Source organism: Pecten maximus, chromosome 18 (genome assembly GCF_902652985.1).
Source record: "Pecten maximus chromosome 18, xPecMax1.1, whole genome shotgun sequence".
Lineage (NCBI taxonomy): Eukaryota > Metazoa > Mollusca > Bivalvia > Pectinida > Pectinidae > Pecten > Pecten maximus.
In genome coordinates, this window is record NC_047032.1 from 13770461 (window position 1) to 13792158 (window position 21698).

The following is a 21698-nucleotide window of genomic DNA, read 5'->3' on the forward strand; positions in this document are numbered from 1 at the left end:
TGACCTTACCTGTTAGGACGTTAATCAATAAATCAATCAAAATCAAACCTTATCCTCCAAATCATTAGATAGAGACATTTAGAGATTCCAAATAACACTTCTTCTACGCCAATTCCCTGGTAATTCCTCGTATTGTCAACCTACAACCTACAAGAGAACGTTTTCAGCATCAAGCCTATATTCGAAAATTTTAACATATACAAAAAGTCGAACTATCGATAACCTTTGTACCACTGAATATGAGTAACAAAAGCTACATTTGTCCTTTTATATCATTTATGTACTCGGGTGTACTAATATATCTTAAATAATTTTTACATATTTTTTTTTTGTTTTGTTTTTGTTTGATGTTTCGGTCTATGCCAAGTTTTGTTTTTGCAATTAATGACCATTTCAGTGCCGATTTGCCGTAAAGTATGTACAGTGTTATAACAAAGGAAAGATACTGAAATGATACGAATGATTTTGGCTGTTGATAGGACGTTAAACAATAATAAACCAAATCAAACGAAAAGATATACGGTTATACATACACATATATTACTGGTATCGCTAATGGCTTTGTCGATATACTTCCTGGGCTATTTCTAATTTAGAGTTTTAAAACGTATTGCAGGATAACTTACACCCGTGATTCATGAAACGCCTAAAATGATGTGTTTTCGCAAATCTTAAATTCCCTGTTAGAAATCATTGTTCAACTCTATGAAAACAAGCCCGTTTGTGATTTCCAAGTTTTTGGAATTTCTTTTCAGGGACGGCGCCATATTGTCAATCCCTACTGTTGAGAAAACAATTGAACTAGATAAAATTTGCAAAAATAAATTCTTACACCTTTTTAATCCAATGATGGGGACCAGTGTCTATAAACTAACGATACTTCTGCATTTTGGCTCCATGTTTAATCAGACGGACCTGATAGGTCGTCGTCTAATCAATGTCTCTGTAAATGTAAGAGATTACATTGATCGTTGTGTACCAGGCTGTTTAGATGTCCGTTTAAAAATAAATAAATTGATATATTCTTTATCGGAAATGTAATGTAGGAATTTACATTCTTTTCAAATACAATAAACTATTAAGTAACATAACACATGTGTATTGTGATATCTCAATATCAAATAAAAGCTATTTGCAGTTATGTTGGCTTAGTCAGTAACAACTCCAAACAGGAAAAAATGTCCAGACGTGCTAAATGTTTGGCAAACGTGTTCTGATTCCCCGAGAGATATGTTACCTGACTATGAAATATGACAAAATGCCATAACCAGTTTATAAATTATCGTAGTCACAGAAGTGTGTATCACTAAATAATCTGCTTCATGTCTGATCTTAACAATTAAGAGGCGGTGCTGCTACAATTAATCGTAGTGTGGCAGAGCTATTCCACAGGTAACAATGGTGCTCTTGGAATTCGCATGACATTACTTTGGATGCAACTTTATTCACATTTATATGTGAGACTGACGGGGGACCTTCCTTTACCAAGGTTATTGTTTAGATTTTGGTGAGTTAACGACGTGGCGTTATTCCGGCAAGAATATAGACAGACGAAACAATCATGTATTTGTTTGCTTGTTTTGGACATCTTTGTAACAATATTGACGATAGTGGCCATCCATCCTACCCCTACAAAAATGTATATTAAACCAAGGTGACTAGGCGGTTCTCCTGATTTTTGGCACAAATACCGATGGAGCGTACTACGATGAATATACTAAAACTGTGTAATTCTACAAACGTTTTACAAATCGAATTTTGCCATTAGGAATATATTTGGCTATATCAAAGGAGTATTGTAAAAGGATAATGGGGAATATACGGCGAAGGTAAGATTTATGACCAATGAGAACTTTTACTTGTATTTGAAGTTTAAATTATATAAACGAGAGACATGTAAAATACCAATAGTTTATGCATGTAACTATTAAACGGTATTTGAGGTTTATTCTTTGGAGAAGATATTCATTATGATGCTGCATATAAGCAATGAAGGACGTTTAATATTTCATTTAATTATATTCTCTAATTACATTCTATTACTTTATATATATATAATGATAACGATATATTGAGGTTTTACTGTATAGAAGAGAAAGTCTTTATATCGGGAAATTGCTGTATATAAACCAAAGATTTTTTGTTATTTTACTATTTGATGTAACATAGTAACACATATGACGAAGGCAGACAAATTTTTGGCTCGTGTCCTGACCGAGCCACGAACTCATGATCCAATCGCCGAGCAAAACATACCAACAGCCTATTATTAAGAACGTTTCAATGGCGCAGTTATGGTCGGCCCGATATCCTGACTTGACCATAGTGCATGTCATCTATCATATGATATGAAATCCTGGATCGAAATGTATATACTCTAAAAACATGGATGCAAAGTATACACATACATATTCATCACAGTACAACAACGATTTCATCATAATATATATATATATATAATTAGGGCGTTATATTGCGGTTTTTTTTTTATTTAAACATATTTTATTGTATCGTATTATATACAGAGAGAGAGAGAGAGAGAGAGAGAGAGAGAGAGAGAGAGAGAGACAGACAGACAGACAGACAGACAGACAGACAGACAGACAGACAGACACAGAGAGAGACAGAGAGACAGACAGACAGACAGACAGACTAACTGACAGACAGACGGACAGACAGACATACATACAGACAGACAGAGACAGAGAGACAGACAGAGGGGGTCTTATTTTAATGAATACAGATAATGATATAAATGATAAATACCATTGATGATTATAGATTATCAACTGAATAAACAATTCAAATTAACTATTCCGATGCCAATAGCAGAGGATATATATATATATATATATATATAGAGAGAGAGAGAGAGAGAGAGAGAGAGAGAGAGAGAGAAATTAAAATCTATATGAATCAAGAATGTATTTTTGAGTGTTTTGGTATATCGTAACAATTTCCTCTATAAATAAATCACTTCCATATGATAATTCAAGTTTAACTGTAAATAAGCATTAGGCGTTATATTTGTTATATGTAAATGGCGTTATGACAAGGTTGTATACACGAAGGACGTTATAGACTGAGATTCATTTTTGGAGGTAAAATTGTTATATGAATGAGGCTGTATATTTAGGTACTTCATGTTAAATGAGGTATCGCTGTATATATGAAATAGGGGAGTTATATAACGATGCTGCTATGCTAACTTGTTATGTACGGTCAGCATAAATATGTGTCGCTTACAAATTCCGAACCCATTTTCATAAAAAAACAATTACAAACACATTATACTTCTTTTTGACATAAACGTTTTGCATTATATTAGGGAAAAGTACATATTGAAATAATTATTCGGAGAAACATTCATTATTCATTAGCATTAGTTTTAATAGAATATTTAAATGGGACAGAATAGTCATGTGAATGTGTCCATTGTATATAACTAACCAACAATTGTAATACTTTAATTGTCAAAACTTTTGGTATTTTTTTGTCTGCGTCGTGTTACCTTCTTTTGCTTCAAGGTTGCGGAAGGAATACAATGTGCCGTCATTTGCGGAATTTATAGATGAATTAAAGTCATGCCTAAGATGTCCCGGAGAGCGGAACATGTCGTCTTAGCAATTGTATTAAACGAAATTCAATATAACCGCTCTGTTGAAATATGTATATAATATTTAGGACTTTTCTGAAACACTAATATGCACTCACCGTATACGGCACTGGCGTTCAGTGAGGTAGCACTATAAAGTCTGCGTCAGTTCAGCGCTACCACAAGGAGACTTAACAAAAAACACACCGCAACCTTCCAAACCACACATGTATTCAACAATCTAGTGTTTCTCGCACACAGGAGAGACTGTCTGTGAATGATCTTAGCTATTATGACGTTAAACTACACAAAATCAAAAACAAGCTGTTAATAAAAACATTCTTAATGACGTACATTTCAAAATGAAAATTAAACCAGATTCTATATCATAAAAGGTATAACATTCCCGGAGAAAAATAAATCAATTGGGAAAAAAAAGAAGGAAAAAACCCACCAAACATAAAATAAACGAAAACGGTTAGAGTGAGTTAGCATGCTATACACACTGCGATGCCTATGTATATTTCAAGGTTACTGAGTACAGAGACAAGCACATTGATTTCTTTTAAACTAGATCAATATTGTGGCAGGTTTTTGGTAAACATATTTCATTTTTTATCTTTTACAGTCGACTAAGTGTAAAAAGCTAATCCGGCTCAGTCCAAAGTCCAAGAAAAAACGTGTGAAAGAATCCAACGGCATGGATGGTTGTCATAGTGCGGACCACATTGACAAGAAGGGAAGTTACAGCCGTAATAAACTTCCGAACGGCTTCACAGACAAAGAAAGTGAAGGTAGGTTCCAAATGGTTAGCGTTAACGTATGCAAGACATTTCTTTCAAATTACGACTATGACTTCTAGCAAGTTACCCCCAAACGTGTGTAACGGTAGACTGCTGCCTTTCCCTTGAATATTTACTATGAATAAAATTGAGCTTTACAATTTTGGTCTCTACGGCAGGTCGCATTCTAAGTTTCAAAATAGAGCTAAATGATCTTGTATTAGAACTGAATTAAGCACTTCTTTACAAAAAAGAAAGAAAAAAGATAAATCAATAAATCAATAAAAGTCCTAGAAGAAAAAAAACTAAGGAGAAAGTGGCAAGTCTAGTACTTGTTGTATCTTCTAAAATAGTCCGATCAGCAAATAAATGTAAATGAAAAATAAACTTGTATATTAATATTTACTATTCATATTAACTTAATAACTAAATATAAAAGTATCATACCACTGGTCAACCTTACATACATTATTCATATATCAAAACACATATCAAAACGATACCGTACACTAAAGGTGATAAATAGTACCGCCACTTATCACTTATATGCACGTCTTTTTCATTTATGTCCATGATAAACTGTTTTCTCCTTAGTATTCATATCAGGACAATTAAATGATCCCTTTCAGTAATTTTTGTTTTTATTTTTTTGTTTTTTTTTTAAACTTTCTCATTGCAATGTAAAACAAAGCAAATGATACTGGGATATAATTTATTCGGTAGAGTCGTGATATTTGTAGAAAGGAAAACCCATAATGAATGGATATGTTCCCTTTGTACACACAATTTATAATTGGTTGCTAGAATAGAATAGGAAAATACCTCGAACTAAGGAAATAAGTTAGAGCAAGTATTCGTTAGAAATGTTCTGATGATAGTAGCAGAGTTTATATCATTACAAAAAGACTGAAATTCACCTCACCTTTGCATAGTAATCATATATTTCCGAGCACAATTTGCATGCAACATGAAATCTTTAATGCTGTATTTTACAGGCCTTATATCATCCAAACGGACACAAAGATCGATCAAACTTTGTAAATCCAACAACGGTCCATGTTGCATGATGTTGTGACATCAGAATGCGTAGAAATGCCATAAATTGTTTTTGCTATTGCAAAGACAGTTGTTGAACCAAGAGTTCACATACATTTGTTTTTGGAAATATATTTGTTTACTTTCAATCCATAAACATTATGAGTCTGAAATTGTGTTGCTCTAGCTCGCAGATATGACATTATGTTAGTCATAGTGAGAGACCTTGAACTGATCGGTTGTAGCGTTATTCGTGACAACTTGAAGCTTTGGGTCAAGTAAGGTATATTTACTTAAACAAAAACTCAAATGTTATTTTTGATGTTTTATGAGTTTATAATACACATAACCCCATATGGTAAATTGCATTTTACCGCTCTTTTCAGTATTCATATTTTGAAATAACCATGTTTTCATATATTTCACCCTTCCTTTTTCATAAGTTATAAAATTAAACTCTAGTTGGTCATATCAATGGGTTTTTTATAGTTCTCATAAGGTACATGTGGTTTAAAGTTCCATTCAATATTCCTCTTGTAATGTAACCATTTACTGAATCATTATTGCATATAAATTGTTTGAGCATCCGTTTTCGGTCCTACCGATTTTAGATAGAGTGAATGTTATCCACTTGGTATTTCCTTTTTTATTTTTTATTTGTAAACCATACCGATTTTGTCACCAAAGAATCACTAAAACATAGACGAACTTATTTTCCACCGTGGCGAGCTGCTTTTCATAATGTTTTAGGAAATATAATGTTATGAGTTAAAATTATTGTAACAGGAGAAATGGCAATTGCACCATTTCTATAACAGCTAGACAGTTTCAACTTCTTGTCACCTAAACATTAATAGCAAATGCTTTAGAATATCAAGCGCACTCCTTTGTATCTTTATTGTTTTTCTCTGGGAATGCATATTTACTGCTGAGTAGCAAGGCGCGTAATTGTCATTATTTATCCATCGCGCCTTGAAATAGATGTTTTAATGCACTGCTACTGGCAGAATCGATTATTCTTCCATACCGCCCACTCACGAGCATGCGCACTTCCTCTGCGATAACGCCCACTCACGGGCATGCACATTTGTACTTATTGAAGCGTGATGACCAGCCCCAGTGCATCGCATGCAATGACCTATTTATAGTAAAACACGATTGATTGGTCGTACTAATCTACAAGGGACAGCTTCCAAGTCTACAACTTCTTTTGGAAAAACATCTGCAATTTTTTGGATAATCAGAAAACTGTCGGTCTGTAACATGATTAACAATAACCACGTTTAAGAATAAGTGTTCCAATATATTTTAACCTATTTTGTTTGTTTTATGTTGTTTCGTTGCCCATCCCCCTCCCCTCAAATTCAGCTCTTTGCCGGGACGAATTTAAGGGGAGCTTTTGGCGGCGTCGGCGTTGTCAGTGGACAACTATGCTAAATGTTTATATTTATATATGAAAAGGTGTCGTGTCATTATTAATGCGGATACAGTGCATTTGGCGTGTGTTCCTTGTGACAAGACCCTACCAATGGTACATTGACCATTACTGTGACAGTTAACCTACTTTTGAAAAAAAAATTAACCTTGACTAAAGTTTGCTAACCGTACAAGATAGAGCTTTCATATTTGGAATGCATGTAAATGCATGTTCCTTGTGACAACACACTTCCATTTGTACTACATTTGCTGACATTATTCTGAATTTTTACCCACTTGGCGAGCTATGTTTTCTTCTGATAACTGTTTTGTACCTTTGCAGTATTGATTGGCCGTTAAGACTGTTATAGCACCAACCCATCCACTCACAATTCAGATAAATGTTTGTATATATTGTCCCAAAAAGAGTATATATCAATGCATATAGTCATTTAGGAACAATAAGCAATATAGTTCAAAGAGAGTGACACTGCAATTCAGGGAATGCTTTTATTCATTTTTTCTGATAATTTCTTTTGATAATATATACGCATTCAAGTCTATCATAATTGCATTTTCTAAGAAAATACTGCATGGTCATTGTGCAGCTAGCAGTAACGAGACCGGAAGTTCGGGTATCGAAGGTCGTATGTGCAGGTCGTAAGATTCTAATAGAACCTTTAAATATTCTTCCACTCTTCCTAACTCTATTCAGTTGAAGCCTCAGCATTTTTAGTAGCTTGCCCCGCTTTATCCCGGTTGATGTAGAACATTCCGAAGGAATCGACCGCGGACGGATTCAGTGGTTATAAGTTGCAGTCGACAAAATGCATATTTGGCATCTGAATGGAACTAGGTTGTTTTCATTTCAAGATGTTTTTCATTACCGCCAGAATTATTTAATAATTTTTTTTTTAATGTGATATGATTTTACATTTGTAAATAATTTATCTAACAATTCATTTCCAACCAATTCATGCAGGAGCGGAAAAGAAATGCGTGCTATTTCTCACTGCATTAGTGGATATCCCTAAAATAATTTTCTCACCCATGTTTATTGTAGAAAGCGACATAACGGGACCCCCTAAAGAATCGTCCGTATCTTCTACTTAGGCAAAATTAAAGAACCGAAATAGACCCTCTGCCAGCACTTCAATACTTGTGATCGAAATCTTTCCTTTGTTTCCCTACTGCTCTGTATTTCAGCGGTTGTTTTCCTACTATATGTGTCTCCTTGACAAACGCTCCCATATGACCTTGGTTGTTGGTGTCTCCTTGACAACCGCTCCCATATGACCTTGGTTGTTGGAGTCACCTTGACAACCGCTCCCATATGACCTTGGTTGTTGGTGTCTCCTTGACAACCGCTCCCATATGACCTTGGTTGTTGGTGTCTCCTTGACAACCGCTCCCATATGACCCTGGTTGTTGGAGTCACCTTGACAACCGCTCCCATATGACCTTGGTTGTTGGTGTCTCCTTGACAACCGCTCCCATATGACCTTGGTTGTTACAAGGACGTTAAACACTTTAAACAAAATATTTTTTCAAGAGCTGTGATTTTTAGACAAGTTGTTCTGTTAACAGTTGTGTCTTGTATTCTTGTGCAATCTTAATCACCTCGTGTAAACATCAACAATTGCACACATTGGGGTGGGCTAGCTTCATTTAGAAGCAATGTAACGCAAGTGTAAATATTTCTGTGTTGTTGTCTCATTATATCTGACGTAAATTTCGATTTTGGCCTATTACTTTTCTCTTTTGTTCCACTGGTATGTCGATCTATCTGTCTGACTAGGCAATGCTCAGTAAAACCGGTATACAGGCCTGGTCAGCAAGTACCGTATTGATGCATTTCGAGGACTTAGCCGACCATGTGTTGGTAATTGTACCAATTCTGCCCTTCCTGACACACTGCCAGCACGGCAACGACTGAAAATTCTTTCTAAAGCATTCCGATCCTGTAAATGTTTGAATGGTACGAAGAAAAGCCAGTTTTGTTGAGAGCACGGAGCGTCTAGACAAATCGAAATTACTAAGCGGGTTATGTAGGTTTGCAGGATGTATGTTTGTTGGTACCGATAATGGATCCTTCAAACTCTTTAAAAGGAACTAACCAGTAAAGCGTACGAACGAAGTAGATTCTAAGCTAATAACCTCTGTAATTATGATGGTACGGCTATTCAAACATGTTTGAGCGCCACACTAGGCTTCCAATCAACTCTTTTCACTCATAACGTATTTTCTATAATGGTATTATAAACCGTTTTCTAAACTTTGAATCACCATGCAAGTCCTGAACCACAACACGTTTCGGTCTAGACAATGGAAGTTATATATTGTTTGTTTTCTTTAAAGGCGTACAGTTTAAAATGATGTCTGTCACACCTACATGTATATACATTTTCGTATTGATATACATGCATTGCGATCCATAGCTTTATATCCTCTAATAGAAGTATCTGTCGCATTGGTCAATACAATTGCCGACAGCGAAAAACCATATCGCAGCAACAAATAACTGTTCTTTTGTACATGTACACTCGCTGTCGATCATCGTATGTCAGAGTAGGTTGCCTTTTATCACTACGGCATTAAAACATATCATGTTACGGATGTCGAATTGCGCTATAAGATCTTGATATTTCTGGAACAGGCGAATATGAGGTATATACCTTGAGCTCGAGACCCGGCCATGGCAGAAATAAAAAACAAAAATACATTCCTTTGTTATTATATATACAGATATATCGATGAAAACTGCTTTCTATTATCATGTTGATTCACACAAAGCAGGTAACTGTATAGGCATCTATCAAGATGATCAAGGTGCCAAGAACAAGAAACAATTCCGAATGTTGAAGGCTTTTCAGTCGTATGAAAACTTTATGATTCAGATAATAGAAAGTACATGTATATATGTATATTTGAATATTAACTTAAACGAAATTATCGGATACATAATTTATTTCACATGTTGGGTATGGTCAGACCCGTCCTGGGAGTACGACTCCACGTGTGGGAAATGTCTGGCCAACCGGAAGTTCATCACCACCACATTTGTATGTTTGTGTCCGGAACTTTTAAAGGTCATTGGTCATGTGTGTATATGTGTGAAAATGCTCTTATATGAGTTATATGGAATTGCCGATATTGCATGGAAATAAACGTATCGGCCTATGTATTTGCTAGTCAATATTGCACGGTCTATATTGAATGATTGTGTGATGTGAGGTCGGTGGTGTAAATATCAATTGTTGTATGCCTGAAGGAATACCGATGATTAAGAACGTTTAAACAAGAAATATACCCCGTTTGACGTCATCGAAATAAAAACGACAAAGAAAGAGACATAAACGAACCTATTTCCAGAGTATTAATTTAACTCCAGAGAAGAAAGAATTTCTCTAATTGAATTGTGTTTCCTAAAGGTGTGGCGAAAAGATATTAACACATGCTGTCGTATGTCGGCTCAGTCAACCACTCCTTGCACGTGGATGTTTCTTGTTTTTTTTGTTTTGTGTTTGTTTTGTTAGATCTCGTAGATTCGTACAAGATTTTAACGCTATATAAATTTTATATCAAATCAATAAAATGTCCTAAAGCCAAATCACACTGTAACAGTTGATACCAAAAGGAGATGATTCTGGAATTGTACCCAGAAAGGAATCACAAGTTGAATTCGTCTTCTGTCACACATACCACGACAGAAGTCTGTCTTCTGTCATAAATAACACGACGGAAGTCTGTCTTCTGTCATAAATAACACGACGGAAGTCTGTCTTCTGTCATAAATAACACGACGGAAGTCTGTCTTTTGTCACACAACACGACGGAAGTCTGTCTTCTGTCTCACATAACACAACGGAAGTCGGTCTTTTGTCTCACATAACACAACGGAAGTCTGTCTTCTGTCTCACATAGCACGACGGAAGTCTGTCTTCTGATTCACATAACACGACAGAAGTCTGTCTTTTGTCACATCACACGACGGAAGTCTGTCTTCTGTCACACATCACGACGGAAGTCGGTCTTTTGTCACATAACACGAAGGAAGTCTGTCGTCTGTCAGACATAACACGACGGAAGTCTGTCTTCTGTCAGACATAACACGATGGAAGTCTGTCGTCTGTCAGACATAACACGACGGAAGTCTATCGTCTGTCAGACATAACACGACGGACGTCTGTCTTCAGACATAACACGAAGGAAGTCTGTCGTTTGTCAGACATAACACGACGGAAGTCTGTCGTCTGTCAGACATAACACGACGAACGTCTGTCTTCAAAAACCCAACGGACGTCTGTCTTCTGTCACAAAACACGACGGACGTCTGTCTTCTGTCACAAAACACGACAGAAGTCTGTCTTCTGTCAGACATAACACTGCGGAAGTCTTTCTTCTGTCACAAAACACGACGGAAGTCTGTCTGATGTCATGTTTACATGACTGCACTCTATTGCTTTCAGAATCGCCAGTGTATTATTGTCTGGTAAATAATCAAAACGGTAGTATAATACATTTCTCGGTCCATGTTTGATCAATGCACAGGCTTGTAACACTGGTCATTTTGATGGCGTAAATATCTTGCCTTTGATCACTTAGTGTTAAACAAGGGAAGACTCTCACATCGGGAACCGTGGATAAGTGTGGTACAGAGAGTTTATCTGATTTGGTTTATTTTACATTGATCTTACTCCACCTTTGAGTATAGAATCATCTTTAATCTCCCAATGACCGTTTCTGAATTGACTGTGACAGTTCCCCGTTAGACTTATCAATGGCGATGTCTGTGGTAATCTTCTACATCAATGATTATCATCCTTGTTTGGTAATTTGACATTGTCTGACCGTATAAAGTAGTGTGATATCTTGCATGCGTATCAGAATTTGTTATTGTCATTATTGATACTAAAATCTGTAGTCATTTATTTGTGTAAGAAAATTATTTTGCGATGAGCAAAACTTCTTATAAACCTAAAGAGCATTTCAATTGCACGTGAACGTGAACATTCATACTCTCTCATGACGTCATTGTAAACGCTGATCGAATGTTTAACAATATTAACATTATATCATAAACTGTATTATGATTACCGGGTTTTTTATTTTCCCTTTTTGTTTTTTTGTTTTTTGTTTTTTGTTCTTAATTGTTTATTTTTTATTTGTTTTTTTTTAATGTTATTCAGTTCTTATCCATATATGTTTATATCTGGAATCCATGTTTTCTTATCCACCGATAGATGATACGTCAGCTGCTGCTGATATATGATATAATCCTATCTAACAATGACCAGAATTGTTTAAAAGGCTGCAAATGCCTTAACCAGTGCATGTCGATACATGGTAATGCATGATATGTTGTTTACATATAAGTGGAAGCTGAATAGCAAACTGTACGTCATTTTGCACCAGTGTAACGGCCGAAATCATGCATTAACGAGCTAATCGATTTTCGTCATAACTTAAAGTATCACAATGTTAGTTGCTAGGCAAGCAACTTACAATTTACCGTGGTTTGCCATTGAGACGTCATAAAGCATAATCAGATATTTAGTGAAGCCCTAAAGTACATATGAAGAATTGATAAAAAGAATTCACAAAAATCAATTTTATAACTTTTAATGTACAATTTCTGTATTTAAAAATATGAGCATGTACATTCAGATATACTTAGCTAAAATGAATTTGTTAAACATAAATAATACAATATAATAGTGATGATCAATAAGAAAATACATTTATCAATGTCTGCATATCGTAAATGTTGTATTTACGAGTAACAGCTAAAATAGCCGGAATTGTTATTTAGGAATAGAGTATGTAAATAAACACACACTGTGATGAATGCTGTAGGGATATTTCTGCACATATATCAAAATTAAACCGTGAATGTGTGTAAACAGTGAATATGGCTGAAGGCCAGGTACCAGAAGCATGTAGATTTGAGATATTGTCTATGCTTTAATCGACCAACCTGGGCTATATATAGACCCAATTTCCTCACCATTAGCTGCTCGAAGCGTCCTTCAGATGTTCCTGGTGAGTCATGCTCTTGAATTTAACCAGGCAAATCGCTAAGGGCTGCTTCCATCATTTTGCTTCAGTACATAAGCAATATGATAGATTAGGTTTTAAGTAATGGACACACACAGAAATTAGTTACGCAATATGAGTTTTATGAGACCTGGGATTAAAGCTTTGTGCAAATGCGGTGTTTAAATAGTTGTATGCAGTAGAAATCTTGATTTTATATTTGATTATTACTACCATGTTCCCTCGATCTTTCGTTTCATACTCTCTTTAATGACAGAGCTTCCATAACTTCGTTGTCCTATATATAACCTATAATGCATTGCTCTATATATAACTGCACTCACTTCATTGCCCTGTATATACATGTAACTTCCCTCACTCAATTGTCCTATATAAAACTTCCTTCACTTCATTGACATATATATATAACCTCCCTCGCTTCATTGCCCTACATATAACTATTCCGAGTTGGTGCATGTAGTCATCGGAATTTAGGTTACATTAATTCAACAATCACTAATAATTCAAAACCTGATTTCTTTGTTCCTGCAATAAAACATATTTAATATAATCATGGACGCACTACAACTAATACTAAAATAGGGTTTTGTTATTTTTTTGTTCTGATTTGAAATCAGGACTTCTGCATCACTGCGATCGGATTGAACGTTTTGTTTGTTCAGCATGTTATAAACCTCTATTCTAAGTTCAATAGCCGTGTTGATAATAAACATCGCTTTATTGAGGGAAAGCTTTTCCTGATAACAAAGTGATGGTCTATCAATACGGATTACCTACATTTCCTCTGTATTACATCGGGACATTGATTTTCTCGTACATTAACTCGGCATTATAGGACATCCTCGTAATCTAGTCTTGCGGAGTACAACCACCCACGGCCAGATCCCTGCTATGTTATGATAAATTGTGCTGTTTAGGAGCTTATACGGTTAGATATAATGTCGGTTCCTAGTCTTCTCACTTCTAATCTTCAGAGAATCCATTATACATAATGCGTTTAGTTTGTTTTATTTCGCATTGACCAACATTAAAATTAGTGAAAATTCAAAATGTAAATACATTCAGCACACTTATATCACCAGAACCAAGATTATAGTGTGTATATATATCATGTTTATCTATACATATGTATGTGTATTGTACTTGACAGTAACAGGTAATGGTGATATTGAAGCATACATAACATCATTGGAACTACAAAGTAAAGTAGTCATTAATTCCGTGCTGTCAATGGGAGACAAACATGAACACACCGCAGCCTCTCAAATGACACAGTTATACACTACATTCATGCATCTTGCACAAATGAGAGGCCGTCTTTAAATGATCATAGCTGTTGATAGGACGTTAAACAATATGTAATGTTCCTGTTATTGTTATTTCAAAGGACGTTCGACAATCAAAACCAAAACGGCACTCGTCATTCTGAAAACTTATTTTTTCAAGTAGTTTCGACATGACAATGATACCAGGTGGGTTCCCCGATCATTTTTGTATCTATTGAATCCATTAAGGCAATGGTCAGTGTTTTTAATGTTATTATAGTCGATATGACAGGAAGCTGTATGTTGGCAAATGCCGTTGGAACCAAAATTCACATTTTCCAAACAGGAGAGACCGCTTTTAAATAACCTTAGCTGTTGAAACGATGTTAAATAATACTAAACCATAACAACATACCTTGGTTATTATTAATGATAAGTTAGTGCAGATATATGAAGGCACATGGCTGTTGCTATTATCCACGCATTGACTAAAAAAACCCATTGGAATTCAAGAATATTTTGTCAGCTCGCTAGCTGGAAGGTTAAAAAACGGCATTGTGACATTTTGATAAGGAAATTCATACAGTTAGTGCAAAGGCATGTCATTCGTGTCTGTATTTAGATTTGTTATTATATCTACATATAGATAAACATACAGGAACAGAATCTAAAATACAATATCAAGTAAAAAGTTACCACAATGTAAATACAACAGAATATCTGTAATCTGTAAAATATCTGATAAATCAAGGGCAAAATGTATATTGCAATAACAAAGTTCATTGGAAATAAGATCAGGCCCAAATTTCACAGTATTTTTAACGGAAACTCCTTTACTATTGTTTTCCTAAAGGAACGCATTACAGAATTTCAGCAAAATTCCTTTGCTACGATTGTTTCTATAAATCCAATTATACATATCTATAGAAAATTCTGATTTAATGAGTTTCTTTAGTTAAGGAACGTTGATGAAATCGGATCCGGCAATCCAAATTTCAATGCGGCTTTTGCTTCATCAACGATTCCAAACATTCTATTCATTGTCAGAATATTTCAATGTTTTGTTGTCTGTTTTCAGAACTTAAACAAGCGTTCAACCTTTTTGACAAAAACAATGACGGGAAAATATCGAGTGAGGAACTCGGTTGTGTGATGAGGATGCTCCGGCATAATTATACTCAGGAGGATATAGACGATATGATAAAAAATGCTGATACCAATGGTATGTAATTTCTGTACATGTCATAGTGTTATACCAGACAATCGAAACTCAGATGTGCGAGTAAAAAAAGGTTTATTAAAACCACTATTGAAAACATTGTTGCACTGGTCTAGACAGTTCATGTTACATGGGTGATTTCTAAGCCAAGAATATTTTTTTTCATCAAGGTATTTTTTATTTAGAATTAATTCATGGATTGCAACGTTGTTTTTAAGCAGTTGACTTATCCATGCAGTCAACGACTTGGAAGAATACTTGTAATACCGCAAATTCAAGCATGTGCTAACAAACGAGCATATTATTCCAAATAATCACATCCTGAAAAATGATTATAAATCAGCAGATACGTGTATTGATTATGATATTTACGTATAAAAAACTCAATTGATGAAAGACACAAAGCTTTAATTTAAAAGAAAACAAGGTAAGACAATATTATTTAGAATAATCCCTGCGTTTATTTACCTATAAAAAGAACAAGGAAACGCCTTATTTTTTTCTCTAAAGACTTACAATATGGTTTTACTCTGTATATCAGAGTTAATCAGCTTGATTTCTAGCTACTGGCCTAATGTATAGTTGTAACTTTCCAAAACACTGTCCAGACTAATGGCGGAGTGGCTAGTAAAGTGTGAGTGCGATTTCCTGTTATTCATCAAATACGAGAATATATACTATTTGGGATTTGTATAAATGTTGATCCCAAGTAGAACGCAATACCATGTTTTTTTCCCGTCGATTTTAATTATTTATGGGAATAATATCTCAAATCCGGATCTCCGGATACTACTCCAGGATTGGAGTTTAAATTAAAATGCTTTAAACGTGATTTCAAGGCATTGCTGCTATTTGTTCATGTTTAACATCTTAAAAAAAACCGGTTTCAATTAAGTTTATAGGGATCTTGAAAATGATTGAATAGAACAGGTTGGATCTCTACAAATGTAGCATTTGCTGTTGTAAGGGAGGTAACTTGAAATGTTGGAAACAAATATCATATGTTGCTATTTTGATCTGTTGTTCAAATAAATCAGGTGGTAAGAGAAAAATATTGACTAGATCTGCGATCCATAGAACAATGTTTTAAAATATTATGTGTTTTATTCAAAGCAAAATATAAGCAAATATTTGATGTAATCTTATCAATGTCGCTCATACCTACATACGCATAATCATTCCTTTTTCAGAAAATGGCTTTGTAGAATTCGATGAATTTGTAGTGTTGATGCGACGATGGCATCAAAACACGGAAGTAGATGGCGCTGCAGCATCTTCTTCCGTTTCTTCCATTAGCAACGAGAAACAGTTGGAAGCATTTAAAGTATTTGATATGGATGGGAATGGTTACATAGATAAACATGAACTTCGATACACAATGCGAAGATTGGGAGAAAATCTTTCAGAAGAAGATATCAAAGAGATGTTCAAGGAGGCTGACCTTAATGGCGATGGAATGATTGATTTCAATGGTAATAAATTGATCCTACATTATTGAAAAAGAATACTTGTATCGACAAAATAACGAAACCATAATTCAAATTTAGGATCGTTTAAACGAGAAAAACTACATGCCTGGTAAACAAAACCATTTGTATGGAGATTCCTGAAAATGTACTAATAAGACCAGCTGCTAAAATAGCAAAATCGATACGATCTTAATCAACTCCAGTCAATATTCAATTAAGAGTTTAAGGTGTGAAAACGGAAAAAATCCGTTTTGTTGGAGATGAGCTTTACAATAATAGAAATGTTTGAAGAATTTTGTATAATGTAATAAATGATTTGTTGCGGTTCACTTTGTGTATTGCGTAGATGCCTTGTTCACCAGTATTTATTTACCGAGATCTTTGATACGAATATCAACTGTCCAGCGTAATTTTTTAACATTTGATCCAATTTTCAAACTTTCAGATTTATTAATTTTCAATAAACTTTTTCATATTTATGTTAGAAAATAAGAAGATTTTTGTGTTGCTCGGTACGATTTCCTATAGATATTTGGCAGTTCAATTTTTTGTTGCAAATTTGAGTTAATAAGTTACAAATTAGAGGAAACCTAATAAAATTCATTCTGTTTATTACTCCTAAATAATATCTCAAACATTCATATCAGGCAGTTGCAATTTACTATTATTTTAAAATATTATTAGGTCATATATATGAAAAGTGCTAAAATTAGGTACTTTTCCAATTTAGGTAGCGTCATTTGAAATCTGCACATTAGTCATAAATATATCGTAAATATATGATCACATGATATGTGCATACAAATATGTTAATGAGTATTGTTTGTGTGTTTCAGAATTTACACGGCTTCTGCATCACTTAGTACCGGAACCTGAGTAGACCAATCATTTCTTCCATATATATATATATATTTATTGCCGATGCCATCGATTCCCTTATTCTCCCTTGGTGTAACACACCGATGTCTCCTTTTTACATTATGTCTCGTTCAGAATAAATCTGAAAATTATCACGTGATTCGTTTTTACCGGAACAGGAAGTTGACATTGAATTCCGGAAGAAAATAAAACAAAGAGAGAAAAGGAATTAAGTGCTTACGTGTAGGTAAATACAGTAGGTATAAAATAATGGCTAAGGGATTGATGCATCAAAACATATTGTCGTGAATATATGCATTGCTAAACAAACCAAGAAGAGGATATTCTATTTCCCGAGATAGTGTACCTACCTATCAGAGTGGTCGACTGTTTCCTTCGTTCATATTGAATAACATAATTTCACACAGTTACAAAAAAAAACGAAAACCCTATCTGGATATAGCCGACAGAGGAACTATGCTGAATGTTGGTGTTTACATTTGAGCATTGTGAGGGGCTGCACTCACAGACGACTGATTGGTTTGTTTTGATCAGAGCAAGAGGCACTGGCTGCATAGAATGAGATGAGCGTCCTGTTGAAAATATCCTTCATTTTAGGCCATTGGTGTCTAAGTTACTTAGCTGATACACGTTGTTATACGCGTATACAACTGGTGTTTTAGTGGCTCAGTTGATACACCGATGGGGGATTGCACATGTGTCAATGTGAAGGAGGGCAACAACGCTTAACGTTTTACACTGGTCGGCGGCTGGAGCAGTAATTTGATTCCCTTAGTATGTCATATATTGACCCACGATCTTACGTATCACAATAAAGTGTGTTGCGCTGGTATCTGAAGGAGGGATGTTATAGCTTCAAAACTCATAACTCATCATGAGTTGTCTTAATATGTAATGAGCGAATGGATATAACTTTTACATTACAACTTCTGTTTACGTTTTAAATAACTTCAACAGAATCTGCTTGAAACGCTTTAATATGCACAACAAATTAAGATCATGTATTCTTTATTGATCACGTGAAAATTGTCGTTCTATCACGTGATTTTTTCCATTCATTTAAAAGACTTTTTCGTTGGATTGATACTATATGGCTACTTATGACACTGAAACAGTTTGTAACAAAGAATCATAAAAGATGTTGATGATACAATCACATTTCAGATATACGTTATCCAGTGAAACTTACCTATCCAATCACTGATTATTCTGAATTCAGGCTCATTTGAATATTTTGCTGAATTCGAATCAATATAAATTAATTCAATATGGCATCCCTGTCAGACGAAACATGTTTATTTTATTGTACTCTTTCATGGAAGAAGCTTTTCATAAGTACTTCAAAGTAGTGATATGAATAATTGACTTAGTTGTAAGATAAATACATCTTTTGTTAAAGAATGACGTCACTTAGCGAAATCAAGGGCTAATAATCCATATGTTGACATACTATAAAGAAGATATATATATATATGGACTTTATACCGGATTTTTTATTGTGATACACTTACCTCTATAAATACTCATTCTTTTCCCTTTGTGTATTTGATTTCCCCAATTAAAGTATATTTCGTTTGTCAATATAACATTCCAAGCAAAGATGATGACAGGTAGATGTATTATATACCCACCTTTTCAATTATATTCTCCCTCTTTTATTGCAATTTTTCCTGTTGTATAAGCGTTTCATATTTCGAGTTATTTCCCTTAGTTTAATCTATCTGCAGATATTTTATTCGGCTGCGATATACAATTGTTTGAGGAATGTTTTGTGTTGTTTGTACTAGCTTGTGGTTGTTAAATTTCAGATAGATCATGTAGTGGCTTGTTTCAGCAAATGATGTAAGAGCAGACACAGGAGTTGGCACCAGATTCAAGTTTTTTTTATTACATTGAGTCAATCAGCTGATCAGTGTAAGAAAACATACATGTACATAACAAACACATGATCTGATGAGCTTTAACACTGATGGCTTATTTAGCGATGGCGTACTGTATTTTATTGCTCTTAGATATTAGTATAGTAATATAAAGTTAAATATCTTTGTTGCTTACTGGTGCTCTAACAGTTTTGTTTTGATATTTGTCAACACCGAATCTCGAATAATGCACAATTACAAATGAATAAAACATTCAGTGTAAGAAAGTTTCGGTACCTGATCAAATACATATTAAACTACAAGTCTCTTTTGATAGTTTGAAAATTTTATTATTGTCTTATGTCAGCTGAAATTAATGACGTTTCTCGAGATGGATAAGTTTTGGATGTCGTCAACATTTCATGTGGACGGATGTTGTTATATTCTGTGATAAGCTGTTTTGATTAGTTTGTTAAGATATCTTGTGATTTTGTATAGCACGATTAAATCGTGCTTCTTTTGTTTCAGATAAAATGTTTAACTCGAGGAATTTTACCGCATTGATATTATCTTATGATTTAGACTCGGTAAATTAACGAAACAAAGGGAGTCTGTCACAATTAAACAGATGAACTAGTATTATAAATTATAGAGTAATATCTATATAATTTCACGAATGAGCATGAATAATACAACTTTAAAAAAAATATGTTAATTAAGTAATGACTACCTGGCAATTCTTACTTACAATGCTTCTGAAAAAGAAAACAGAAATAAAACCCATTAACAAATAATTATCACCAAAAATAATTCAAACAATTATGAACAATGCCCTAAAATGATCGTCTTAAGGACCGCATAGCACATACAGCATATACAGGCAAGTAAGATTCGGAATGAGGAATAATTTGTTACAATTATTAAATTTAAAAGATTATAAATGGAAGTTTAAATTTCTTTAGGGCTTAAAGTATGTAACTTTGTAATTGTAAAAATATACAACGGGTTATTCTTTTCGATAGATGATAATAACTGTTTGTCGGCGATGTAGCACTCTTGAAATCATTAGGTTTTTAGAAATGATTGGAGTTTAACTTTCAAACATCATCACTAATAATATAACGAAATATTAAATTAACATCTACGTCCAATAATGATCAATTTATGATATCGCCAACTTCAATTAAGCATTAATGTTACTAAATACCACAGATCATACAACATTGCTTCAAAACAATTTACGTTATATTAACAAAAAAAAAAACAGCAAAAAAAAAAAAAAACATCACTAGAAGGACAAATATTTGATTTCGTTTCAAAAGTAATAATTAGATGATACGTTCTCTATCGTGAACATCGCGTAGATTATTGAAGAATATTATTCAGCTACATCTACATGTATCTCCTAGTAGATAAAACCTTTGGCCAGTACTGTACTATAACACCACATCATTTCTAGTCGTAGCAAACTAAGGTATTTGCTTTAATGTAGGGTAACAATGGTATGTTCGAATATTTACGCAACACACTATAGTGAGTTTAAGTGGGGTTTTAGTTTTGAGAATGATCTGTGTAAGCTGCCATAGTTATCTATATCCTAGTGTGGTTATCCTGATAATATACAAATATATTTGCATGTTATAGAGACGGAGTGTGTCTGCGCATGCGTATTTCGAATGTTCGATACATTGTTGCTGAAGTCTCCAATGTATAATGTTAGTTGTTGATCCTAGTAGCACAATTTATTTTCATATGTAAATAGTTGTTTGTACAAATTCAACTTGTATATAGATTTCCTACCTTGATTAAAATGTTGTTTAATAATCTTATTATAAAACTGTGTTGTTGAGCTTTGTTCTTGTAAGTTGACATTACACAATGAAGGAATATAACATAAAAGTTTCAGTGATAAAAGCCATGGAGCAGCATTATTTTTTTTTATATTTAAAGTCTTTTGACACAACTTATGAATAACCTTTTAGACACTTACAACTTATGAATCTGTAGACACTTCACTAACAACTCGTGGCTAAGTCTTTAGACGCTAACAGTTGATGACTTAGTCTTTCGACACTTGAAACATGTGACTAAGTCTTGAGACGCTTACAATTGATGACTTAGT

The 21698-nt window shown here is 34.2% G+C and overlaps 1 protein-coding gene across 6 annotated transcripts in view; it reads left to right on the top strand.

Moving 5' to 3' along the window:
- The window catches only part of LOC117316410 (calmodulin-beta-like), a 129075-nt gene extending 107662 nt beyond the window's left edge, over positions 1-21413 (top strand). For all 6 annotated transcript variants that reach the window (XM_033870968.1, XM_033870966.1, XM_033870970.1 and 3 more), the window contains exons 2-5: positions 4224-4389; positions 15229-15372; positions 16560-16841; positions 17675-21413. In XM_033870968.1, coding sequence (XP_033726859.1) covers positions 4224-4389; positions 15229-15372; positions 16560-16841; positions 17675-17718 — 636 coding nt within the window. In that variant the 3' untranslated portion in view covers positions 17719-21413. The remainder of the gene's footprint in view (positions 1-4223; positions 4390-15228; positions 15373-16559; positions 16842-17674) is intronic.
- The last annotated feature ends 285 nt before the right edge of the window (positions 21414-21698 follow it).